This window comes from Vicugna pacos, chromosome 3 (assembly GCF_048564905.1).
Source record: "Vicugna pacos chromosome 3, VicPac4, whole genome shotgun sequence".
Classification (NCBI taxonomy): domain Eukaryota; kingdom Metazoa; phylum Chordata; class Mammalia; order Artiodactyla; family Camelidae; genus Vicugna; species Vicugna pacos.
The window spans coordinates 75,086,906-75,111,719 of NC_132989.1; the positions used below are offsets into that span (position 1 = coordinate 75,086,906).

At 43.4% G+C, this 24,814-nt stretch overlaps 1 protein-coding gene across 6 annotated transcripts in view; it reads right to left on the minus strand.

The window, feature by feature from the left end:
- Nucleotides 1-24,814, minus strand: part of PIK3R1 (phosphoinositide-3-kinase regulatory subunit 1) — a 562,158-nt gene that overhangs the window by 7,679 nt on the left and 529,665 nt on the right. For 4 of the 6 annotated variants that reach the window (XM_072958567.1, XM_072958568.1, XM_006197540.4 and 1 more), the window contains 8 exons: nt 19,519-19,611; nt 19,005-19,079; nt 13,600-13,731; nt 12,612-12,813; nt 12,320-12,399; nt 1,046-1,148; nt 289-387; nt 3-183 (listed from right to left, as the gene is read on the minus strand). In XM_072958567.1, coding sequence (XP_072814668.1) covers nt 3-183; nt 289-387; nt 1,046-1,148; nt 12,320-12,399; nt 12,612-12,813; nt 13,600-13,731; nt 19,005-19,079; nt 19,519-19,611 — 965 coding nt within the window. Of the gene's footprint in view, nt 1-2; nt 184-288; nt 388-1,045; nt 1,149-2,544; nt 2,716-4,560; nt 5,085-12,319; nt 12,400-12,611; nt 12,814-13,599; nt 13,732-19,004; nt 19,080-19,518; nt 19,612-24,814 lie in introns of those variants that run through there. The other 2 variants (XM_006197542.4, XM_006197541.4) reach the window with 2 other exon arrangements.

Here is a 24,814-nt window from a genome sequence, read left to right on the forward strand (position 1 = left end):
ACCTGTTGGTATTTGGATACTGGATACAGTAATTTCACATCCAGTTTGGGATTATACTGAGCTAGAGATTCATTCCGGTAGTGGTTTATTAGTTCAACCACAGAATTGAAGGTTAATGGGTCAGAGAAGCCATATTTCCCATCTCGGTGAAATATTTTGATTAATTTGTTATTTCCTCCTTTCCTGTAAATGCAATACAAAAAATAATGGCATTAGAAGCCTCTTTAAAAAATGTTTCATCATCACCTTGAACAGTCCAATTTTAGCTGCCTGCCCTCCCTCACTCACCTTAGTGTAAGAGTATAATCACCATGCATTTTAGTAGACGCGTCTCGTACCAAAAAGGTCCCGTCGGCTGTATCTCGAAGTTTTTCATTCACTTCTTCCCTGCAGTGGAAAGACCATGAGAAGACAATGCTTACCTTGAGGAATTGGGTGATTTATTTTCTTTAACATCTTTACTGTGGTATGGTTCCGTACAGTAAACTACACATTTTTTCAGATGTACAATTTGATAAATTTTGATAGATGTATGCACCCAAGAAACCACCATAATTTCCTTCACTCCCCAAGAGGTGCAGTTTGGTGATTCCTGAACCACATGACAAATCAGCACTGAAAAGTCATGATCCCAAAAAGGTTTCCACCCAACTCTTCACTCCCCTTAAAAAAGCAGCAGCTTAGACTCAAAATTTACTACGTGTTAAGATAGATAGTAACACTAATTCTTGGCATTTCTATCTAATAGAGAAAGTGACTTCACACTCTGCCTTTAGGGAGTCCACTGCACCCTGCTGCTTCCCTGACATCTCTGTCAATAATGAAACTTTACGGGGATTTAATTTCCTGTGGCATCCAGTACCCACAGTTCCCTGGTGCTCAGTGACTTCTCTGGTCTTCTTTGGAAGGGAACCAACTATGCTTCATGCTTATGTTGGATGAGATCCTAAAAATGGAACTTAGCAAGCTGGTGCTTTTGCTTTTCTTTCTATTCATCTAAAACTCCCTGTCTCTAGTGAAAACTCAGGAGTTTCTATAGCCTTACCTCGAGATATCGCCCCAGTACCATTCAGCATCTTGTAAGGACATATTGTTATTCATACCGTTGTTGGCTACAGTAGTGGGTTTTGGTGGTTTAGGAGGCAGTGCTGTAGATTAAGGAGAAGGAAAAAGTTTTTGCAATCCCAACTAAACATTTAAAATTAGACTTCAGTTTCTTTAATATTTTTTAAACATTTTCATGCAGAAAAGATATTAACTATGAAATATAGCAATAATGCACAATTCCATGAAACTTTTCTTAAAAAAAAACAAAAAAAAATCAGAAGTCTTTCAGCCTACAGATCAAAATTTTAAAAAAGAGCTTAGAGACCAACAAATAAAATGGGCTAGCCATGTGAATGAATTTCAAAGTAAAACCAGAGTTACAACATTTTCTACCTCTAGGCTCAAGCAGTATTAAAGTTTCATATCTGGTCAAATCTCTCTAAAGAAACTACGAACAGAATCACAGGAGGAATCACATGGATTGGTTTTAATTTCCTCCTCTTATTTAATTATAAAAGACAAATTTGGTTCCTGCCCTCCACAAATGTTCATGCGGTAAAAAAAAAAAAAGCCCATCTACAGCAATGTTTTAAGAGGAGGAACTGGGTTTCCCCTCATGGTTCTGCCAAAAGCCACTTTAAGAAACTCATCTGTGACCTAAATCTTAGTATTCATGTTAATAATTCTCTTGGATAACTGGGCTTTGTATTATGCCAAGACTGACTAAAAAACCATATCCCTCTTCCTCAATGTCAAATCAGTATTCATATACCAACTAGTGACAAATAGAGACGGCAGGGTTTCTGAATTTCTTAATTGGGAGAAAGGCTAACATGGGAATAAAAATTCAGAAAGCAAAATAGAATTTGGCTCAACATCCGAGACCTAAGTCATAAGTTATAAAGCACTGTTACTGTTTTAAGCAAAAATTATTTCAGGAGTCTATCAGGAATACTTCATACAGACAGGGACTAAATAATGGAAAGCCAACTTCTTTTCTCATTCTAGTATTTTAATATAAGAGAGCAGGCAAAGTCTCAACATCTGATTAAGAACAGTTTCAGGGCACCCAGAACTGAGTTGCAGTCACTGCTACACTTGACATGCTGTCTGAAGTACCACACTGTGCGCACCCGCTTTCAGCAGAGAAAAGCAGCACCGAGGGTGCATCCTTTTAATTCAAGGAACGATATACAACAGTATAACCCCAAACAGCAAACGACCTCAATTAACAAAAGGTACCAGTGAAAAACTGGAAGTGAGTTTCTATCCATTCAACTACGAGTAAGCATTTACCCACCCCCCCCAGCCTGACCTGCTTCCTTCCACAGGCAGTCAAACAATTTGTTTCATTTTCACGCTATGAGCAAACTCATTCTTAAATTCGAACAAATTAATAAAAACAGAAGTCCGAAGAGGATCTGTTACCAGTAGTTGTCAAAAAAAATTAAATGCCACAAAATTAACTAGTTTTCTACAAGAATACTGCAGTATTACCTGGTGGATCCATTTCTATATAAAACATCAAGTCTGTGCCACAATTTATATCTGTCTTAGCATAGTCTAAATCCAGCTCTTCCATATTCCAAACAGTGTTGTACATTTGTGCGAGAGTTTCCTTGGCTGAGCTCAGTTATAAGAAAAGAGTCCGGCTTTCTTTGTAATGGTGTCTTGGAATTCATTTTAAAACCTATAAGGGGCTGCACTGTAACCTATTACATCACACAGCCCAGCCAATCAAGTCAGAAAAATGTCACCAGACCACTCCTGCTTCATCACTTCTCTTCTCTACCAGCCTTACCACAGCCCCGACCTCACGGAGAACCTACGTTTTAAAGAACCGCAATGTATACATGCTCATCGTTTCAAAAGGTGTTTAATTTGACTGTTCTTCTCTAGCCGTGAGTTTTCTAATTCCTTTTTTATTGCTCCTTGCAGCATGGTGAGCGCTGCTGTTGGCAGGTTGACAAAAGCTGATACGCTGCAGCACGTAGCTTTTTTTTTTTTTTTTCTCTTCCCCAGTGCATCTGGATTTACAGATACCCTGGTCATTTCTTGGTTTAAAAATCTTAAAAAGGCATCAAAATGGTATACTTAAGATATATTTTACAGTCCTAAAATGCCTCCCACATTATTAAAAGCAGTAAGGATCAAGAGCCCTGGCTATTTAATTTCAGTCCTCCATAATTCACTGCAAACTCAGAAATGAAACACTATCACAAATGCACTACATTAGCAAGCACAATTAAAAGAAAAGGTATAGGCAAAAATCTATATTAAACACTGTTAAGTTAAAACTAGACTTGACAGAATATGGAATGAAAATTCCCCCCAAAAGAGCCATATATATGTATCAGAATGCAGAGGACAGGCAGTTACCCTTGCAAAGTATTTCTCACTGATGACCCCCATCCTCAGATTTATTTTACTAACACTACTTGAAGGGGGTGGGTGATGTAATCACTTTGGGGGGGGGTCATTTTTCCCCTCCATCTCAAATGCCCCCCCCCTTAGGGGACAAATATTCCTTCTTAGCACTATTTAATGTAAGGAAATCAATTCCCCTATAAATCTAAATTAATGTTAGTTCTTCTATCACGAGAGGAGAGGAAGGGAGAAAAGGTTCCCCTCCACCCATGTAAATGTGGCTGATTTTAAAAACGACAGGGGGCTCTGTGATGTATGTACATGTGCCTGCCACATATTTCTATGACAATTTAAATAAAGAACACAGAAGCCCGTGAAATTTATTCTTAGACTTTCTGTCAAATTTGGAATCATAAAATATATAGAAATAGCAGAGCAAAGGCAGGACATTCTCAGGGCTGTTCACGTGTCTCTCTTCCAGTTAATTCATTTTCCCATTAAGGAGGAAGGCAGACTGAACTTCTACCCTCCCACTCACATTTTCTCTTTGCCTAAAGGTTTAAGGAAACCTAAACGCAAATTCAAAGAAAAACGGTAAAAGTGGTGGTAGGGGGCAGGGTAGCCCTCAGATAATAAAATTCAGGGAAAAAAAATCCTGAGTTTAATAGAAATGTTGACCCTCCCCCCAAAGGACAGGAGACGAGTCCTCCCAGCAGTGTGGACACCGTGACAGCCCGACAGAGGGCTACCCCATGCCTGTTGGGAGCACTTGGTGCAGACCGGTCCTGCTGCTGGAACCCATGTAGCCAACAGACCCAGGGAGGAGGGCAGGACAGGTGACTTTACACGTCTCTCCCAGGCCTGGCCAGGCACCACCTTCCAGACCTGCACTTACTAATTACCTCCTTCCCCACTTCCAACCGAAACCCCATCTTTCCCCGGCATTGTGCCCCTCGAGGAAATGGGGGAGTGTCTCCCCTAATCTCTCAGCTATCCTCCCCAGGCAGCGCTATCTCTCCCTCCCTGCCCCCCTCCCTCCCTCACACACACAGGAAGACACACCGCAGAAATGAACCTTTCACAGAAGTACCAAAAAAACTGAAACAGCCAAGGGGCAGAGAAATGCACAAATGAAAGACAACTTACTTTGCAGGTTATGCATTTCAACGGTTTCCCTTTGCAATGCCCGTCTCCGACAAAGAAAACAAAAAGCAAATCCACAAAGCGGTCCCTCCGGCGCGGCGGCGGCGCAGGACCCTGGGGCTCGGGAGGGACGGCGCGCACCGCCCGCAGCAGCGCCGCTCAGCGCCCGCCGCCCGTGGAGAAGCCCGCTGCGCGCCGGGCCCGCGCCGGGGAGGGAAAGAGCCTGGGCGCCCGCACGTCCCTCTTAGATAAAGATCGCGGCTTCATGATTAACTTGGGCAGGTTCAAATATTTGCTGAGCTAGGGATTTCGGGTGGGGGAGGGGAGCCCAAGTCCAAGGCGAAGTTGTCATCGGCTAACAAGTGGCCAGTGCCAGCCCGGGGCCTCCTCCCCGCCGAGGAAGTGAGAAGGCCATTGTCGGGGGACCCAAAATAGTCTCTCTCGAGCTGGCTGTGGCGGCGCGCTCGCCGGCTCGCGGGGCTCAAGTGGCCACAGTGAAGCGAGGCACTATGCGCTGCCAAACACAGGAAGTGGCTGAGCTAGTTCAGCAAAAAATAGAATCAAAGCCTTGCTTGTAAAGGCCTGAGCCTCTCTCCGAACGGCCCAGAACACGGTGCCTCGTCCACCTCCTCCCACTCACCAGCAGACAGCCCCGCAGGTGTAACAGGAGAGCCACCCTGCCGGGAACAGGTTTACAAACATTGGGCAGGAGGAGGCTCCCAGGGAACAGGAGGGTATCTCCGCCTGCATACACCAGGCTCACTGCATAGAAAATACACTCCGAGATAAAAACTATATTCTGAGGCTATTTTTATGAAGTCAGTTTCCACTCACATAAAAATGGCCATAAAAGGTATGTCTGCAGTAGGTTCATGCAAAAGGTACATGGAGCCAAGGACAGGAGGGCAAGAATGGCACACCTTTCTAGAGGATTTTTCTCCCTTTATTTGAGAAAGTTGCAATAAGCCAGACTTAGTTCTTTCAATAGTAGCCAACAGTCCTAAAATGTGGCCTATGAAAATTTTCATTCACATCAGCATAGATAACTTTACTATTATCCCAAGAACCTTAGCCCAGCATAAAATCACAGAATCACTAGCTTTAAAATCAGAAGAAAAAAATTTATAGATCATGTCAAGCAATTCCCTCTTGCTTCACACACACACTTCTGACCCAGAGTGAAGTGGTTTGCACAAGATTACAGCAGGAGGACCTAAACGCAGCCTTCGGATGTTCGGTCCTAAACTCCTTTTTCTCCACCCACTGGCCCTGCTCTTTACTTCCCTCTGCCAGAGAAAGTAAAAATTAACAAGCGAAACTGAAGTTAATTTCTTTTAAGCCACATGCAAAAAAATTCACACCTACAACGAAACCTTTTTTTTTTCTCTTAATTAGAAAAAAAAAGCTACTTTCTAATTACTTTTGAAGAAACTTGGGTTCTGTCTAAATGCCCTCAGACTGTATGAAAAGGTGACCCAAAGGTCACATGCAGTGATAAAAGAAGATCTAGGTGTGGACACAGTCCACATAGGCAGGAACCAGCTTCAGGAGTACTTGGAACATCTGGGAAGTCCTGCTAATCCTAAACTCACAACGCACATGATTTTTACAAACTCTCCTTTGGTGTGATTGCTATAATACGAAACACTTCCTTTTCCAATGGGGAAAAAAACAGTCTATGAGTGCATCTCCCAGCTCCTGCCAGCTCAGACATAGGGTTACTTCAATACCATTGTGTCCTGAGCTGTGTAATCCTGCCCTTCCTTAAAAATAGTCTTTCTAAAGCTAGAAACCTTGGAAACATCAGTCCCTTAAGCATACCTGTCTGGATTCACATGATGTGTCATGTCAAAACCTAAGAGTAAAAGGCTCTCTAGTCCGATAGTCTAGTTTCCATTTCAGAAGAAGATGATCCACTGGGAAACAGCACACTGTCTACTTACAGAAATAAAGTCTTAAAATAGATTTGAAAATTTTGCTTCGAAGTTCTCACAATATGTACAATCACTACCACAGAGGTTCCACTGTATCACCCTGTGAGCTGAGCCTTTTCCCATTCAATTTCAGTTGACTGAAACATACACATGCTCTTTATTAGCTTAAAAAGGGAGCCCTCTGCTGGCTAAACAGAAACGGTGCCTTCTGCTTGGGAGAAAACAATCAACTTCCTGCATAATTTCCTTCATCTCCCACTATGTCCAAAATTTCACACAAAATAAACGTAATTACCCAACCATCACTTAATCTATATGATCCACTAACAACTAACAAATCAAATGCACAGATGTCATAACAATTGAGGCAATATTTTTCATATGCCTGCTAAGCTCTCGTAAGAAAACTTGGATTTTAATTTCTGAAAACCAAAGACTCAACCACATTGTAAGGCTGACAAATGAAAACTAACTTTACTTTCTAGCTTCTTCAGAACAATCTTACTGCTTTCCCTTTCCTCAAAAAGTTGTGTAAAACTCATTTCAGAGGCCCAAATAGGTCCTATTTCAACTCTCACCAAGTGGGATCTAAACAGGAAAAAAGCTGCTTAATCATTAAAGCATGTTTGAAAGTTACAGACTGAACACCGTATCTCACATGTGCCAATCACTGTCGGGTAGTGAATGATCTACAAGCAGCTTTCATCCTGCACAGCTTCTTAAATGTGTTCATGGGCCATGATTTATGAACAAAAGCCCATTAAAAAAAAAAAGACAGAAAAAAAAAAGAAACACCAAAAATCTTCTTTTAAGGGTAAAATTAATGCCTCCCTTCATAATTTTCACTTAAGACAATTTAGGACAGAAGGTCCTTTCAGGATGATGCCAATTCTTCACATCCAGGGTCACCCTTAGTGACCCTGCACTAGGAAAAATGTCCATTTGAGTTTAAACTCAGGTTTATGTGTGCACAAAACTGATACAAAGTACCTGAAAAGGTGTGCCCATTGCTTAGCAGAAAAAAGGACCCCTTTCCCTGCAATTTCCTTCTCAGATGTCCTTTGAGAGAAAGAGAAGGCTGCACCATGAAAACAAAAGTAAAACCGAGCTATTCCCTCCAGTACATGCGCCCTGAAAACCTCAACTCCCTTTTCAGAGCACAAATAAAACTTCCTATTTTTTGACAAAACCTAGTATGGTCTGCCTCTGTTTACTCCTACCCATCTAAACACATGCATTTTTTCCCCCAACGTTTCATTTCTCACCTTTGAAAGAACCCTCTAATGTCAGACCACATTTTAAACCCAATAAAAAATAAATCAGAGAAAAGTAAAACTCTTTGAAAGTCATTTCCCTCTACCTTAGTGCTTGCTTTAGTCTTGGTTGAGAACCAAGCCCAGGGCATTTAAAACAAGATTTATGAATCAGGCTCTTCAGGATGAATGTTTTCCAATGCACCAGTGGTTAAAAATTAACTCTGACAGGTGTAGAAGGGCAGGGGGGAGAAAGAATCGTTTATTTTCCCTTTGGGCTTAAGGGTGCAATATTAGACTTCAATTATGCTACATTAATATTTCTGAGTATATCCATGAAATCTGAAATATGTAAATACACTTATAATGGGTTTCATTCAAAGGCACCCCCTGTTCACAGTGGCCCCTGCTTTGACCTCAGTTACCCTATAGAAATCAACTTGAGCTACCTAAGTATCAGTAGGGCCAACATAACACATGATGATTCAAGAAAGTCTGCTCTTCACCTTTAAACATTCTGAAGACTTTTCATAACAAAGGGAGCCACAAATTATCAACCGAGTTTTGACAACTTACCTACGCTTTTGCCTTTCAAACCTTAGTTTCCCTCCCTCTAGGGGAGACACCTTACTTCCGAGGTGTACTGGATACATTCAGCGAGCTGGTGTGAGAGGTCTTTGAAAGTGGGGAACTTTATCCAAGAATAAAAACAAATTCCATTTGGATGATTATAATGCTGTGCCCAGTTCTCTGCTAGGAAGAGCTCGAAAGGAGAAGCCTTTGTCTATGAGACACATAGCTGCGCAGATGAAATTCAGAGAACTCTAGAACAGTTAAGTGTAAGAAGAGAAGGGGCTGAAGGACATAGAATGTACCGAATGAGTCCAAAACCTGCACATAAAGCCAGGGAGGACCTCCTCGGGGGCAGATGAAGAGGGTAGCGCTGTGTACAGATGTGCATTGCGTGCACTGTACAAAGGCACCTGGGCAAGGTGGTGAGGGAACTAGTACAGAAATCCAGGCCCTTCCACTCACTAAGCCACACACAGAGCACAGGGCATCAGATAAAGGCATCTTCCTCCCTCCAAGCAATGCACCCAACTGGGCAGCAACTGCCCAGTAAGTGTCTCTTTCAGATTTGTGTTAAAGTCCCTCCAGGCTCCCAGAAGCCAGGATCTGCTGGCTAGAAACATGGGGTCTGTAGGGAGAGTGGCCTAGTAGGATGCAGACAGCACTAACCAGGATGGCGGCCTGAGGAGATGGAGCCGAGGGTGAGGCCAGCTCCAGCAGGGCCCTGAAAACTAGAACAGGCACTGGAGACACACTGCAGGGTCCAGCGCACCAGTATGCAAAGGCTGAGTGACTGGATGGCGAACTCGGCAAGCAAGTAGCAAGAGCTGGGGTTCAAACCCAGATCTAGCTGACTCGCACTGTTACTTCCACCACACTAGGGGCGGAGCCACTCTGAGCCTGATCCCCAAAGCTATAAAAAAAAAAAAAAGACATTGGGGCTCTTCACTGTATGTGACCCACAGGAGCAAATATCCCCTATTTTTAGTTTATTACTTGCTGGAAACTTCAGAGGACTTTTTGACTGGACACTAAAAACCACCCCATTGCTCACGACGGTTCCAAAAGCCCGGCAGCAGAAAGAACAGGAGGCTGGTGTCCCGGGCCGGGTCCTCCCGCAGACCGGGTTCCAACACACCTGGGGTGACATCAGCCACCTCTATGGGCTTCAGTTTCTTCGGGTACACATGAAGAGCCAGACAATGCTTCAACTCTAAAGTGATGCTTTTCACGATGCTGTCACTTAAAATGCTTACTGCTTTTTCAAATCTAGGATAAATATCGAGCTGTTATTTTTGTCCTTTGCAATTTATTTTGAATAAATCTTTGAAACTCCTTGAATAGAAACGCTATTTCTCCTTCCCCTGGAGGAACTGTACCTATTCTTCAAAGACCATTTCAAGTCCTCTTTTTTTCTGTGAACTTTTTCTTTCTACTCAATTACCCTGAAACGTCACCAATCACATCTCTCATGTTCTTTTTATACTTGCAGTACACGCCCTCCCACCTAGAACTTAATTACGTACTATGTGCTAATGGGTCTTTATGTGAATTGACACGCTGCCTCAAACATCATTAGTTCTGCCTACCATTTCAAGTTCCACCCGGAAACAACCAGAAAGGATGTCTATTTGCCCCATAATAGTCTTGCTTCTCCCCTACCCCCGAAGTATCATTCAAGCACTCATTTCTATTCACGACAATAAAGTTATGGCAAATCAATGATTTACGACCGTTCCCTGGAGATGCGTAGTTGTGTGCTTCCTGGCCCTCAGGGACTAGCACGTGCCAGGGTACTGACTCCACCAAAGCACTGCATTCCTACCAGGCCTCAGAAGCCATTTCTCTAACTCAGGGTATCCTGCCGAGCGTCTGCACTGGAGCCACTCCTGAATACATGGGAGATCAGGAGGAGGACGCTGTCCTGGGGTGGGTAGTGTATTTTCACCAGTGACAGATGCTGAAGCCACCATTCCAAAGGACCCATGTGATTTCCAAAACAGCTAAGAGATATCACACAAAGGGGGAAGTGGCTCAAACTAGGCTTTAAAAATTACTTGCAGGCAATTTTTTGGGAAGAGGCTGCAGGTGTTCTGGGACACTTCAGCAAATGTTCACGGCTTTATTTCTCATTCTCAATGGAGCTGATGGAACTAATCCGCCTTTGAACCTGGCACACCAAGAAGAATGGAGGGTCGAAGATATGTCAAGCAGTTTTAAAGGTGCATCATGAAACCGGCTGCAGATGAATTTTTTGATGGTTGGAATTTGGCTAAAACTGAGACGTTTAACCAGTTCACACCAGGCAGGTGAATTTAGACTCCACCACTGAGTCAGCTACACCCTGTGTAGCAGAAATTCTCAACTCCATGTGGTAAATTCATTTGTGAATTTATCTATCAAACCTGGCTTTCAGCTTCCGTGTCTCCGCTCTCCAGAGGGATGACCACTAGAAGACCAGGACCCCCGTTTCCTGCAAACAAGACCCAGCTCTCCCTGTCTGAGAGGTCCTCCACACATAAGTCCAGAGGAAGTGAGAGATCACAGCTCAATCCTTTGGCTTAGGGCCCTGTTCTGTCCTTGCTAGTACTCTTCCTTCCCATCACCGCGTGATCAGGCCAGGAGTGGGCAGTCACGGTCCACATCTGCCCCCGTCCCTCCCCACAGGGTACTGCTATCACTGCACTGCTTCCTACTCAGCCCAAAGGCAGCCTCTGAACACCAGCACAGAGCTCCAAAACCCACTATCGAGTGACCTGAGCAGTCACATGAGATGAAACCTTTTGGCCAACCGCCACTGCCCAGGACTAAAGTCCTGGGCTGCACCTGTTGACAGACTTCTCCGATGCAGTTGACCTACAATCCAGGGTAGCCCTGGTGCATCGCCTGCTTGCTGGGATTTGGAATATTTGGAATGGACCACGCTTGCTTTATGCACTATTTCTGCTGCCTCTCTCACCCGTGGGTACCATAGTTTGGGTCTGTCCACAGAAGCCCCTCCTGATACCTGTATCATGAGTGGTTACCTATCCCATCCTTTATTCAATCCCTACAGCTAGGTTTTCAGTCTAGACCCTTGGCTCTCTGTCTGCCCCATCCAGATGCAAACAACCAAGCCTGGCTATGGAACACCTGAAACAAAAAGCCCCACTTAGTTCTCACTGCATGACTGATAATGGGGCCCCACTGCCTGCTAGTATAGAGATAAATTTGATAATCTGCATGAATTACGTATAATAAGCAATCAATTCATGATGCTTTAATTAAATTCGAAGCATAAATGCAGACTATGAACCATACCTTCTACTAGTCCTGAAACTTCAGTTCTAGGCCCCCAATCACTACTCTAAATGACCAGCTAAATTTTAACTGGCACACAGCAAAGTCAGGTTGCTTAGACTTGCCACAGTAGAAGAAACATACATAGGTTTAAATTAAATCCACTGCTAACACAGTCTACACTTCCTGCTCTGTTAAATGGCTAACTGAACGCCCGCCTGCTTTCAAAGAAGTGTCTGGCTCACTCTTAACTTGCTGCAGTGAACCCCTGGTTGCATACTGCTCGCATTATTAAAAATGTTTATTTTCACAGACATTTCTCAGCCCACCTGCTTCCAAAAAACACATTCCAAAATACTTTAAATTATCTAGTAATTATAAGTTCCCTACTTAATAAGTATTAGAAAGAAAAACAAAAACGCCAGCAGTGAAAATGAACTCCATAATTTACGCAACAACTTGAAGCATCAGAGCTGAGGGGAGCGGGCGAGCTCCCAAAACCCCTCACCTAAAACCCAGATCATGTAAAATCCACAAATATCGAAATCCAGATAATACAGACCAGATATGCTGCCACCCAGCCGTTTTTCTCTAAATCGTAAGGTAAGACGTTATTACGGATCTCAAGTCTATGAGAAACTGACATTACTTTGGAGATTTAAAGCCACCATTTTTCAGGCTCTTAAAAACCAAACAAGGGAATTTTAAATGTTCAGAAGGCATTACCTGGTGCAGGCTGTCGCTCATTCCACTCGGTCGAGATTAAAATTTCTATAACTTTTATGAGGTGTTCAGTATTCTCAGAGCTACCAAAAAAAAAAAAAAAAAAAAAGAGTTCCATTAGAAACTTCTACCCCAGCAACAAACTCATTTTCATTAATACACAATGAAGTGAGTGTGTCTGAGGTCAGTATGCCCACGCATGTGCCAACCAGGACCTTTAGAATCAGTTTACTGGCCAGCCGACTTAGGACTCCCCTCACCACCCCCAAGTCCAAGGTGCTCTTCTCTCACTTACCTGGCTGCTGGGAATCTGAAAAGCAGAGGGCTGAAAAGTTCAGAGAGAACTCTTGCATTCAGAAGGTTTTTGCTGGAGCTTTGAAAGAGCTTGAAGAAATGTTTCAGCAAATACTGAAGCGTGAGCCAATACTGATGAGGTATGTTAGGCGACCGAATGAGCTTTTTCAACAGCTGGATGTATTCTTCGGAGCTCTGCACTTCTACAGGTTTTAAAAAAAAAGGGTGAAGCAAGAAAAAAAAAAAAAAGAATGAGAGATCGTTTCCAGCTATCAGTGAATAAATACCTTGAAAATTTCTGTTCGAGCTACAGAGGAGTCATTTAAAACACAGGCAGCAGAAGGAGCGGACGGTACATTTGCTCTTCTCGTTAGAAAAGGCATTATGAGAAAGTAGCAATCTCAAGTCAGATGGAAATGCAAGAAGCTCTTGGTGTACAAAACCACAAGAGGTTCTGGGTGCGCCGCCAGAGCTCTACCTTCTACTGAGCGGCTTCAAGCGTGATTGGCTAACCCGGAGGAGCATCTGATAAGCATCGCAGGTTTTAACTTTGAAGGTTACAAACCACAACTTCCTGTCCCCAGAGCACTTTAACTGAGCAGGAGCTCCTAAAACAGAGTGTCCTCGTCCTTCGGCTCATTATGTAATGGCCACTGAAGGAGGGTGACAGGGACATCCCTACTCACTGGGTCCTGGTTCCCTGAATCTGGTACTTAAAATGTGGAGGCCCTCACTGACATAGTGAACTTTGTTAATCCCGATAAAAGGTTAACAATTAGCCATTTCAGCATGTGTCTGGCCTTCCTAAGCAAACGAGAGCCTAGTTCTTCTACTGGTTGCCCTGTTAAGGGAGGGAATTTGTGCTGATCGGTGTGGGGGGAGGTGGGGCCAATTCCTACCAAAGACCTCTCTTTACATGCAGCACTTGAGTTTACAAGCACGCCCACATCTCACTCTTATGTTCAAGGGGGTTCTTGGAAGAGACAAACCTTGGGCTAAAGAAACCATCTCACTGTAAACGGCTACTGGAATGACAGGATTTGGTAAGTCCAGGAGATAGCGTTTGAAAGTGTCTGCTAAAACATGCACATCGATCACGTCCAAGTCCACGGAGGCGGCATCTATGATCGGAAAAAAAAAAAATTCAGACATTTTACGCATTGGTTGGGCCGATTTTCTGAATGTGTGACTTAGATGTGACACATGAAAGGAAGCAAGATGGGGACAAATATAAGATACCTGAGTATCTTAGCAGTGTTTCTCATAGGGGTTGCTCCTGGCATTCTGAATAGAATGGTTTTTCCTTGTGTAGGTCTGTCCCCAACACTGTAAGCATTTAGCATGAAGGACCCTGCACCTCGGAATGTGAATGTATTGGGAGACAGAGCCTTTAAAGATGTGGCTAAGTTAAAATAGGGCCATTAGAGCAGGATCCCACCCAGTCTGACTGATGTTATAAAAGGAGGAAATCTGGACACACACAGAGACACCGGGGGTGCACAGACAGAGGAAGGGCCACTTGAGGACACAGCAGGGAGGTGGCCGTCTGTAAGCCAAGGAGAGAGGCCTCAGGAGAAACCAAACCTGCCTTGATCTGGGACTCCTAGCCTCAAGAACTGTGAGCAAATAGACTTCTGTGTTTTAAGCCACCCATTCTGTGCAGTTTTGTCACGGCAGCCCTAGCAAGCTGAGGCAGCTCCCACAGCATCTCCAGACTCGTTCCGGAGGGTGGTTCTGCCCTGATGGAGAACGGTTCTGTCTAGGATGGCTACTCAAGTAGTAAGTACTTCCTAAAACCACAACAAGAAAATATGGAGGAAAAAATGTGAAACGCAAATCCACAGATTTCCTAAAATTTGAGTTGCTCAATACTGCATGAGTATTAATATAAATTTAACCCACAGAGTGGTTGATTAAACAGTAAGATACTAGACGGTTTGAGCAGTCCACCTCTAGAATACCCATAAAAATAATTTGAACATCTGTGGAATGATTCCCTTTAATTCTGACAGGGTATTCTGAAGAAGGTGTTACCAGTCTAACTCGTGGGCACTGAACTCTCTCAGATAAGACCAGCAGCCTGTCCTGTAAATCCTTCAGCTGGAACAGAGGTCAGGCACTTGAACACTGGGGTGGTATGAATCACCGCCACTCTCTGAGTACTTGGGGTAGAGCGAGGCACAGCGCCCGGCGGAAAGAAAGGGAGCTGGGGGGCAGGAAGGACCACACAGCTGCTGAAGGACGCACACTACTGATGGGAAAGGTGCCTTGAGGAAAATCACCTGGAGCTTCCTGTGCTCAGGAGAACGGGAGCTGATGAGCAAAACGCTACATTTTTAAGGAGCTTTATCAATCGTGGTGGTAAAAATAAGTCGGAAAGGAGAATAGCTGGAAGTGCTGACACCACTTTTGGTAACCTGAGAATTCCAGGACAGTCAGAATTATGTGTGAGCCACTATCAAGAAATGACATAACTAGGTGACTGACTGGGGCTGCGGTCTAGGAGAGGATGGGAGAAAAACCAAAGTTGACTCCCAGGTGTTCGGCATGAGAAGGGGAAGCAACCCGGACACCCACGGACCGCGCGTGGTGTTCGCACTCCCTGTTGAGCTGCAACCTACAGAAGTCCCTTGGATATGTCGTCCTCATAAGCCAAACTTGTCCCACTCAGTGGGCAGATCTTATGAAAGACAATCAGATGACACCTTTTAAAGCTCTAAAAAGTCCATCTTGTGGAAAATGTGGACAGATTAGTTTGAGGAAGAGAATTAAAAGGTGGAGAAGCAAAGGGTTCAGTCACTTAAACGTCCTACACAGAACTAACCAGAGGCATATCACATCTTTAACAAGTCGGGGAAAGGGCAGGACTAGGGAGGTCTTTGCATAAAGGATCCACATGGACAGTAATTCAACTACCATTGTGACTTCCAGACAAAATTGTGTGTGCCTCCCTGTAAGAACATCCCATAGCCACTGACTGCACGGCAAGCTGCCGCCCCACCAGGGAAGTCGCCCCCTGTATACTTCACTCGGTATCACTTTGCCCAGCAAATTCATATTACTTAATTCGCTCATCCTAAAAAAGGCCATTTGGCAATGAGGTATAAACATTAAGGTGCTAAATTTCCCGCACTCCCCTCCCTCCGGCGGGGTCTCTGTGGCCTCCTCTGTGTGCGTGCTTGTTGAGGGGCCACCCCTCTATCATGACGCCCCCCAGACAGCGCAGTAACCAGGTGTCTCTCTCCTAGACCGACGTCCCTCAAGGGCGGGGGCCTGCGGCTCTCACCTGCTCTTCTCCCATCCCTCAGTGCTCAGGAGACAATGCGCTGGTTAAACCTTTGTGGGCTGAACTACAGCAAGTCCTAAGAGTGATGTTTATTCACCAAAGCCCTTCCCTAACACGTGAGGTGTATTCCAGAGAGCCCTGCGGCCTCTAAATGGGAAGATCCTATTTCAAGCCTCTGGATCAGCTCACCTTGTGTCTGACTCCACTAGAGTCGTTGTAATTATGGTCTCTTACTCTTTTTTTAAAAAGATAACTTCTAGGGCATCTTGGGAGTTTCTGACTTCTGTACTCCAAGTCTCCTTTTCCGCATAAAAGCTATCCTAAGGTGTTCTTCCAAGAGTGACACACATCTGTTACGTGATGACTTCGGATGTTAGTTCAGAGAGAGCTACACAATCTTTAGGTCTGGGATGGGGGAGTTCACACCCCTTTCCACCCCACTTTTCACTAAGTCTGCTCATGACAGGCAACCAGTAAACTCTCTAACATTTCACCCTTGCTCCCACTGGAACAGAGTTCCCTCCCCAACGGTCTCTACCTAAGGAAGCAGCTCTCAATCAGAGTCCTCAATTTTGCTGCCCCACCCCTGCCCTCATGAGACATCTGGCAATAGCTGAAGACATTTGGACTGTCATAACCAGGGGGGAGTCTCACTGGCATCTAGTGGGGAGAGGCCAGGGGTGCTGCTGAACTTGCGGCAGGGCACACAGCAGCCCCTTACAACCAAGAATTATCCATCCTTACATAGTATTGAGGTTGAAAAAGCCTGATTTCTAAAACTGAGGCATAAGTGACATACATTACACGAGGTTCAGGTGTACAACACTGACAGTCATATATACCACTGTGAAATGATCTCCACAATGAGTCTGGTTAATACCCATCCCCACACAGTCACACGTGTTTTTCCCTGTGATGAGAACTCAAAGAAAAATCCTGATTCAGGTTAAGAGAAATCAAAAAGAAAAAAAAAAAGAGAGAAAAAGAAAATTCACACCATTAAAATTCAAACAAGACAAGAAAGAAATCATTTATTTTAGGTATAGTGGGGGCAAAAGAGAATAAGGACTTTTACAGTCAGAACCACTTTGGATGAAAGTCACAGCCTTCCCATTAGCAGTTACTAATACTTGGGAGCACAAAGTTGATGTGTGGATGAAATACAGTAACTTAGCAGGTGCTGATGAAAGGGGGCTGTTGTCCTCCAACCATGTCTGTCCTTTTCAGACACTCGTAATTCACAGGGTTGGCTAAAAGCCATGCTTTTTGTTTTCAGTGTAAGTGACTTCTCTCGGTCTGAGCCTCCTCCAGGATATTACAATTTTTTATGGACTAAAAATCCTCAAGCTGGAAACCATGCTGGAGGATCCACTCCTCCTAACTTGAGATAATCTTTTTTTTGTTTTGCCAAAAAATTCACTTTTATAGCACAGAACCCAAGTGAAACCAGTTTTCTACGTATGTTTTGATCTCATATGGGGAAGGAAAGTTGTCAAAATCTCTTGTTGACGTGAATTTGGGTTATTTATTCCATCTCACAGGTGGTGTGAAGGTTTGTTTTTTTTTTTTTAGCCTAACTGTATCATTTTGTTTTGGGTCACATTTAAAAACTTAACCACTGTTTCTCAACTCCCATTTCATCGGTCTCTGAGGTCTAAACATTTCCTGTGACTTTTGACATGTTTAATTTGACCGATTTTCTGACCAAAACATGTATGTTGATTTCAACTGGCTAGGACAAAATTCACTGTTTCCTTAATACCCTGGGAAAGCTGTTAGAAAAAAAAAAATCTTTTCACCCTGATTTTTCTGCCAGTCAACTTCTAATGACCTGCTCTGTATGTGTGGGAGGATATGCCCTGTGTGTGTGTTAAGACTGATTTCTATGTACAAAGGAAAAATAAAAGTTAAAAAAAATTTTTTTTAAGCTTCAAACATTCAGGCGGTGCATTTCAAGTGAAACTATTGACTGATAAAGATCTAATCTCCTTTCCCCCCCCCCAGAAACATCTTTTCTAGAAATTCTTATAAGCTGCTTCATTTTGAAGCTGCTTTACCCTTCAAGTTTTCATTTATTAAATATCCTTTGGGCACTCTTGGCACAACTATACTTCTGAAAGTACTCCTTCCAAAACTGGGTTTCATTCCTTTTAGTCCAAGCATCCAAATTCAGTTAAAATAATGTGAGGCAGAAAATGATTTTTCTTAAAAAAAAAAAAAAGCCCAATATTGGAAGGAAATGAAGGATCTGAGAGGTCTAGAAGTCATTACAGAAGATGACTTGTTGGAATGATGGCAAGTAAAGATATTCACATTTGTACAGTTTTGTTCTGTGTGGCAAAGGAGGGAGGGGGAACAAAGACTAAAGCCACCAACTTGGTGGATTAATTGATGTCATTTAACCAAGGGTGTGCTAGACTCGACTTGCACTGGCGCACAGTTCTTCCCACGTTGGAGGTCAGTGATCACATGCTGGTAGCTTGAAATTAACCACAGAAATGGGTAAATGCCACAAACCAGGGCTTCTCACCACGCCCCCAGAGAGCTGGTTTACCAGCTCACTACTGACTAGCACAATACCATGATGTTACTTGATGTAAATATGGCATGAAAAGGCAGGCAAGCGAAAAGGGAAGGAAGGAAAGAAGCAAGACAGAAAGAAAAGAAGGGAAAAGGAAAAGAAAAGGAAAAAGAGAAAGGGAAAAAAGCTGGAGACATCTGTTAAATGACAGAGACTCATAAATATTTTTTCAACTGGTCCAGATGAATTAGATGTAGCCAATGGCAGGGTCAGAAAAAGATGGCAGGTAAGCAGAGCTAGAGAAATCCCAAGATGTTTCTCTCCTCTGCAATTTCTGCAGGACCTGGAGGCTTGTGGCTGTGATGACAGCCAATGTACCGGCAGGCAGCCTGCACACATGCCCAACTCAGGAGACAGACATCAAAGGTCTGCACTCTTACCAGAAGAGGGCAGAGGGGAAGCGTGTATGATTTCTGAGCACCCTTCAAACGGAGAACACTGCATGGTTGGTTCAAGTTTTTTGTGTTTTATCTGAAACAGACAGGTAAGAACCATCTTTCACGTATTTGTAGTTCCGTGACACTCACCACATTCAAGAAGCTGTCGTAGTTCTGCTAGGTTGCTGGAGCTCTGTGTTCTGTAGAGAGTTGAACATTCCAGACCTAGGACACGAAACAGACTGAGTATGCAAAACACATCTCTCTGGAGAACCCGAGAGCCTGCTGCCAGCAAGATGTTCCAGTTTCCATCCAGTATCTATTCTAGATGTGCACCAGATATTCTTGGAAGTCAGCTCCTACGATTCATCTTAGCTGGCCTGTCAATAATTTTGGCAAAATCATCTGGCCACCAAGGAGCAAGTTAATTGAGTTTACTCAATTATGGAGACTTTCACAGCTTCCATTCAGTAACTACACATTAGTATGGAGTTATTAGTCAGACCAAGATTATCTCCCCAGCTCATGGCAACAAAGAGCTTTGGTGTCCAGCACAGGTGGCAAGAAGTGTATCCAAAGAATGCCCACAAGACATATATACCTGACAGCACCCACGATATAAGGCCGCCCCCTGTTAACAGATCCTGGCTACCAGTCAGATTACCTTTCTTTTCAATGGCTTCCACCAGCTTGATGAGGAGCGGTGGAGCGACGTCAGGAGGGGCAAACTGCTCTGCAAGGTCTGGGAGCGTCGAAGCTGTAAGTAAACAAAATCCTCGGGTTATGCTGAATCCAGTACACTTGACAACAGGGAAGAAAACTGAGACACGAAGTAATGGAGTGCTGTTGGGGCAGCAGCAAACTCAGGCTGGAACCAGAGACGGCCAGTGCTGGGCCCTGAGCTCTAGAAGGCTGCTCCCTGGCCGCCCCGCAACTATGCCTCTTCCCACAGTGCGATGAGTCTGGGGGCCAACAGGAAGTGGCAGCTTCTTCTCTCCTAGGACACACTCAGAATGCCGCCCAGAATCCCAGGGTTCCTGGCCAGTGCCTCTCATGGCCTCTTCCCCAGGTCCACCCTCCCCAGGGCAGACCTCCCTGCAGGGGTGCCCCCTCGGCCTTCGGAGTGGGCCGGGGCTCAGGACAGAATGAAGTTTGGCTGTGTGAGGCCCTGGCAGTGCAGGGCCAAGCTAGGGTGGCCCGGGAGCCAGCTCTCCCCACATCACCACGCTCTGGGGCAGAACTCAGAACCCAAACCTAAGAAATTTAACTTCAAATCTGGCTTCCTTGTCATGAAGAAATAACTATCCAGGCAGGATGACAGAACAGATTTTCTGAACAGTTTGTTAACACGACGTAACTTTAAAATACTGAGACGCAAGTGCTCGGGCCTCCTTTCGTGCTACTGCCCCAACCCCACAGAGGTCGGGTAGGCTTAGCGGCAGATACAAAGCCCAGACAAATGGTCCCTGGCCATGTGACACTCAAATTTAAGTCCCCATATATCTGCTGTTGGAAAGCCTGTATTTGTTTACATGTATTTTGGTCAGTTAATAGCTTAAGAAATGTGATGCTTTCGTAAACTCTTTCCATGGTTTATTTACATGTTTTACCAAATGATACAAAAGTCAAAAAAAATCTGATTGGATGACACAAATAACGCCCTTCAGCATTATACTGTTAATTGTATTTTCACTCCAAAAATACAGGAAACCAGAGAAAACTGGGATGTTGTATTGGTGTCGTACAAGGGAGACTTGGCAGCGGGGAGGTGGATTTTGCTGGAGGTAAAGAGAGTCATTAGAGAAAGATGATGGATGGACTAGTCGGGGGGACACAGGAGTCCTAAATGGGTATGCAGTTGATGGCAGAGCTTTACACTGAATGAAAAAAGAAGGAAGCTGGTGGAACTGGGGAGAGAGACAGGCGGATGCGTGGCTGTGCTCTGGGATTTTGGCTCTCCTCTCGTCGTGGCTGGTACAATGGGTGGACAAGGATCAGTTGGGATGTGGACGCCTGGAGTGACAATGCTGGCCAGCCTGACCTAGTTGACATTTATGGAGTGTTCCAGCTGGTAGCAGGGAGCACATTCTTTTCAAGTCAAACATAATACTCACTAAAGGTACGGTGCTAACACTTTCAGTGTTTAAAAGAATCAAAATACTATAAGTCATGTATTCTGACCATAGTAGAATTAAAATTAAATCAATAATAGAAAGACATATGGAAAATGCTGAAATACTTGGAAATTAGAGACCTCACTTGAAAATAAATTATATTCACCACTGGGATGAAATCATATGGGAAATAAAAGTATATATATAGAAAACCATCTTAAGTAAAAATTTTTTTCCTCATAATACACCAGAAGGGGGAGCTAAACATACTCATCTCAAATTTCTCAAACTGCAAAAGTAGGTAAATGACAGTCTTTATGAAAACACCGACATGTCCAGACTGTTTATCAGCCACCAATAAGTAGCGTTTTAGACACTTAAGAATGCACGGTGATGAACCTTATATAGGAATAGTTTATATAATCTAAGAAAGACTAAATATTGGCACTTTTGTTCCAGTGAGATTTCAGTGGTGTGATTCCTTATTAGAAGCCATACACCATGTTAAACAAATTTCTAATGAAGCCCAGCTTTCTAATACTGAGTCAGCAGAGAAAAATAACAGACTCACAATACCTTAGCACAGTAAGATTATGTTATTAAATCTTGACCTCAGAGAATTAAGTATGATTTACGTCATTTTGGAAACCCAAACCCTGCAATGTTAGATGCTTTTAGGTTGCAGTATTCCTTGAGACAGACAGTAATGTGATCTCGCCACCTAACTCTGCTAGCCACTGCAGTTACCCAGGATGAAGGGAGAAGAGCTAAGCTAAGGGAGAGAACCCGGTAGCAGCACTCTCCGGGAGGACGCTCTACGACGGTGGAAGTGCTCCGTGCGCGGGGCTGTCCCGCAGGGCAGCAGCACATGAGCGCCTGAAGTGTAGCTCTTCCAACTGGGAAACTGAATTCGTAGCTTTTATGGATTTAAAATAGAACAGCTATGTGTGGCTAGTGAGCACAGTATTGAAGAATGCCGTCCTATCACCTGAGCAAGGGCCCCTTTTGACTCCGGAGTTGACTTTGTGCTACGAAGACCCCCACTATAAAACCATCCCCGAGGACAGGGCATCCGGACATGGGACTTATCAAACCTGAACTCAGGGCACACAAAGTATCACTCAATTCCCTGGGTGACTCTTCCCTACTGTAAAAGCACCTGAACACCTTCTGGACTTCATAAAAGCAGGACAGATAACGTCCCCGACTTTCCAACAGTCGCTATGCAGAGAGCTGCGTGGGAACCTTGTTTCATCTGTTTCCTCCACCACCTGAGCCTATGGACACCTGGGGAACCTGCTAGAACGACAGATTCCCAGGGATGACTACAAACCCCCAGAATCAGAACAGGAATGGAGCTAGCAGCCTGTGTTGTGTTAGTAACAAGTTTTAGGACATGCTATTATGATAAGCAAATCCATGTGGGTGACTCCCCAACCCCCTGAAAAAATCCAGCAATGACATCGCCCAAATGTTAACATCTAAGTACACCTGAAAAGAACTTAAAACACAAATATTTGGCAAGTTTTGTACACTTTATAATTAAAAGCACTGTAAAATAGAGAAAAGAAATACTGTAAAATGAAAGAGCATAGCCTTTCATTTCCTCCGATAAAACTATAAACTACTTCCCTTTGCCTTAGATTATCAGCTCACACAAACATCCTCCCCTATAAATGCCTTCAACACTGAGCAAACTGAAATACCATCCTGTCAGCATATGTAACAGAAGGAACACAGAAAGGTAGAGAAGTGCTGTAGAGAAATGTTACTAATCAGGACTCCCTGGAGCATTTCTCCTTAGCCCTCTCAAACTTAAGAGATTTCAGCACATGGCAAGATGCAAAAAGCTCGAGATGAAACAGTAAACACATGAACCCAGACATCCACACAACACTTGTCCAACGAACATGCCTAGTTCTCCTTTCTCTTCCCTCATGAATTAACACAAGCATTTTTCTATTAAAAAAAAAAATCTTTGAAGCTGGCAAGTGAAAGTGGAATTACTTAATAAAGGTTTACCTCCTCCCAGAATCTTATCAACACGATCGTTTCTGCAGGCAAATATGAAAGTTGAATTAAGTGATAATTAAAAATTTCACCTGTGATTGAAATATGCACCCAAGAGTTGTTAACATTACTGGGTTGGGAAATACTATACATAAAATCATTTCTATCACTCTTATTTCTTCCCTTCAGCTTGGAGGAGGAGGAAAAATAAAAAAACAAAAACATTTCCTTAGTCCTTTCAGTGTTTCTGTGGCAAAAACTGGTAGTTTACTTTCCACATCCTGTGCTACAAAATATCATTTGTTTCACTGGTACAAGTACTACATGTAGTTTCTAAAAGGCATTGTGATGGCTATCAGGTATCTGCAACAACACTGGAACCTTGCTCAAAGTGCACCCCAGAACTCTTTAAAAAGAAAAAAAAAAAACTAGATGTATACATTGGGAGGGACAGGTACCCTTTTTGTAATATAGCAAATTTACCACTGAATTTTTAATACTGAAAAGCTTTATTACCCAAATGTATTATCATAGCTGATCAAAGCAACAGGAGTTTTAAAAGGTAAATTTTACAAAGAGAGAAAATTAAAAAAAAACCCCAACAATTCAAGGATTTCCCATGTTCTAATACAACATCTATGATTCAATCCACTTCCCCTTTAAAATATTTAAACACAGGGAATGTGGAAGCTTTACCCAAGAAGCCTTTAAAACTCCCATCTTCTACTTTGCACAGCAGGATCAATTAACATTGAAAGTCTAAAAAGCACTCTAAAGCAACAGATTCATTATTTCAACAATTCTACAATCAACTATTCCTTTAATTTTATTAATTACACAGGGCCAACAGTCACATTTCCGTTAGAACCCATTTTAAGAAATTCCAACAGGAAATGACAATCGTTACGAAGTACCAAATTTGGCAAGTCGTTCTTTGAAAAGTCCATGATAAAGTACCACATCATACAGTTCAATAAACTAAACCACAATGGAACTTAAAAAAAAAATCCAAAATATATAGATCATAGATGGTGGCTATTAAACAAAATACAAATTAACAGAGCAGAATCCTCACCAAGTTTATATATAAATTCTCATTTGATTTTGCCTTCCAGACAGATTTCTATCCCTGACTGAGGAATGCTTTTTGGTTTTTGAATCCTGCTGTATCCAGTGTATAAGTCTGGAAAGCCAAGTCTAATCTTAAAACGCTGGGTGAATTTCAGATTCCTCTACTACAATCCAACACTGGTTTTTCACTTAGCTGAATCATTTTTCATCAAAAGAAATCAGTATTACTGATGAGGAGAGAAGACAAGAAAGAACAGCAGAAGAGTCTAAAAGTGGCAGAGAAGCCAAGACGTTTACTGGTTCAAAAGAAGAGAGGAATCCATCTCTAACAAGAACGCGGATGAAATGGGGGTCCCAGGCTGCGGAGAACTTTTGATGACACATCAGATGTTGCATTTTCCACTAGTTCTACTTTCCTCCTCTGCCCTGGTGACAACCGATCACATGGAACAGAAGAGAGCCTTCTCTCCCGACGTAGGCCCTTCCCAAACCACTGACACGGACAGGCCTGAACAGTCCTTGGGCACCAGTGGTGTGTGGGAGACGGCATTCCTCACTTTAAAGGGTGCCAACACCGCTACAAAGTGCAAGATGAAACCAGCACACAGCTGCACCTTTTGGAAGCCTTCTCCATTAAAAAAAAAAAAAGATATTTCAGAGTTAGTGCCTGGCAGGGATGAATGGAAAATTTAAGCTGAAATTCTGGGACTCCAGAGACTGCCCCAGCCAAGTATTTCATTACTGATGGAAGCAGCTTGGAAGTGC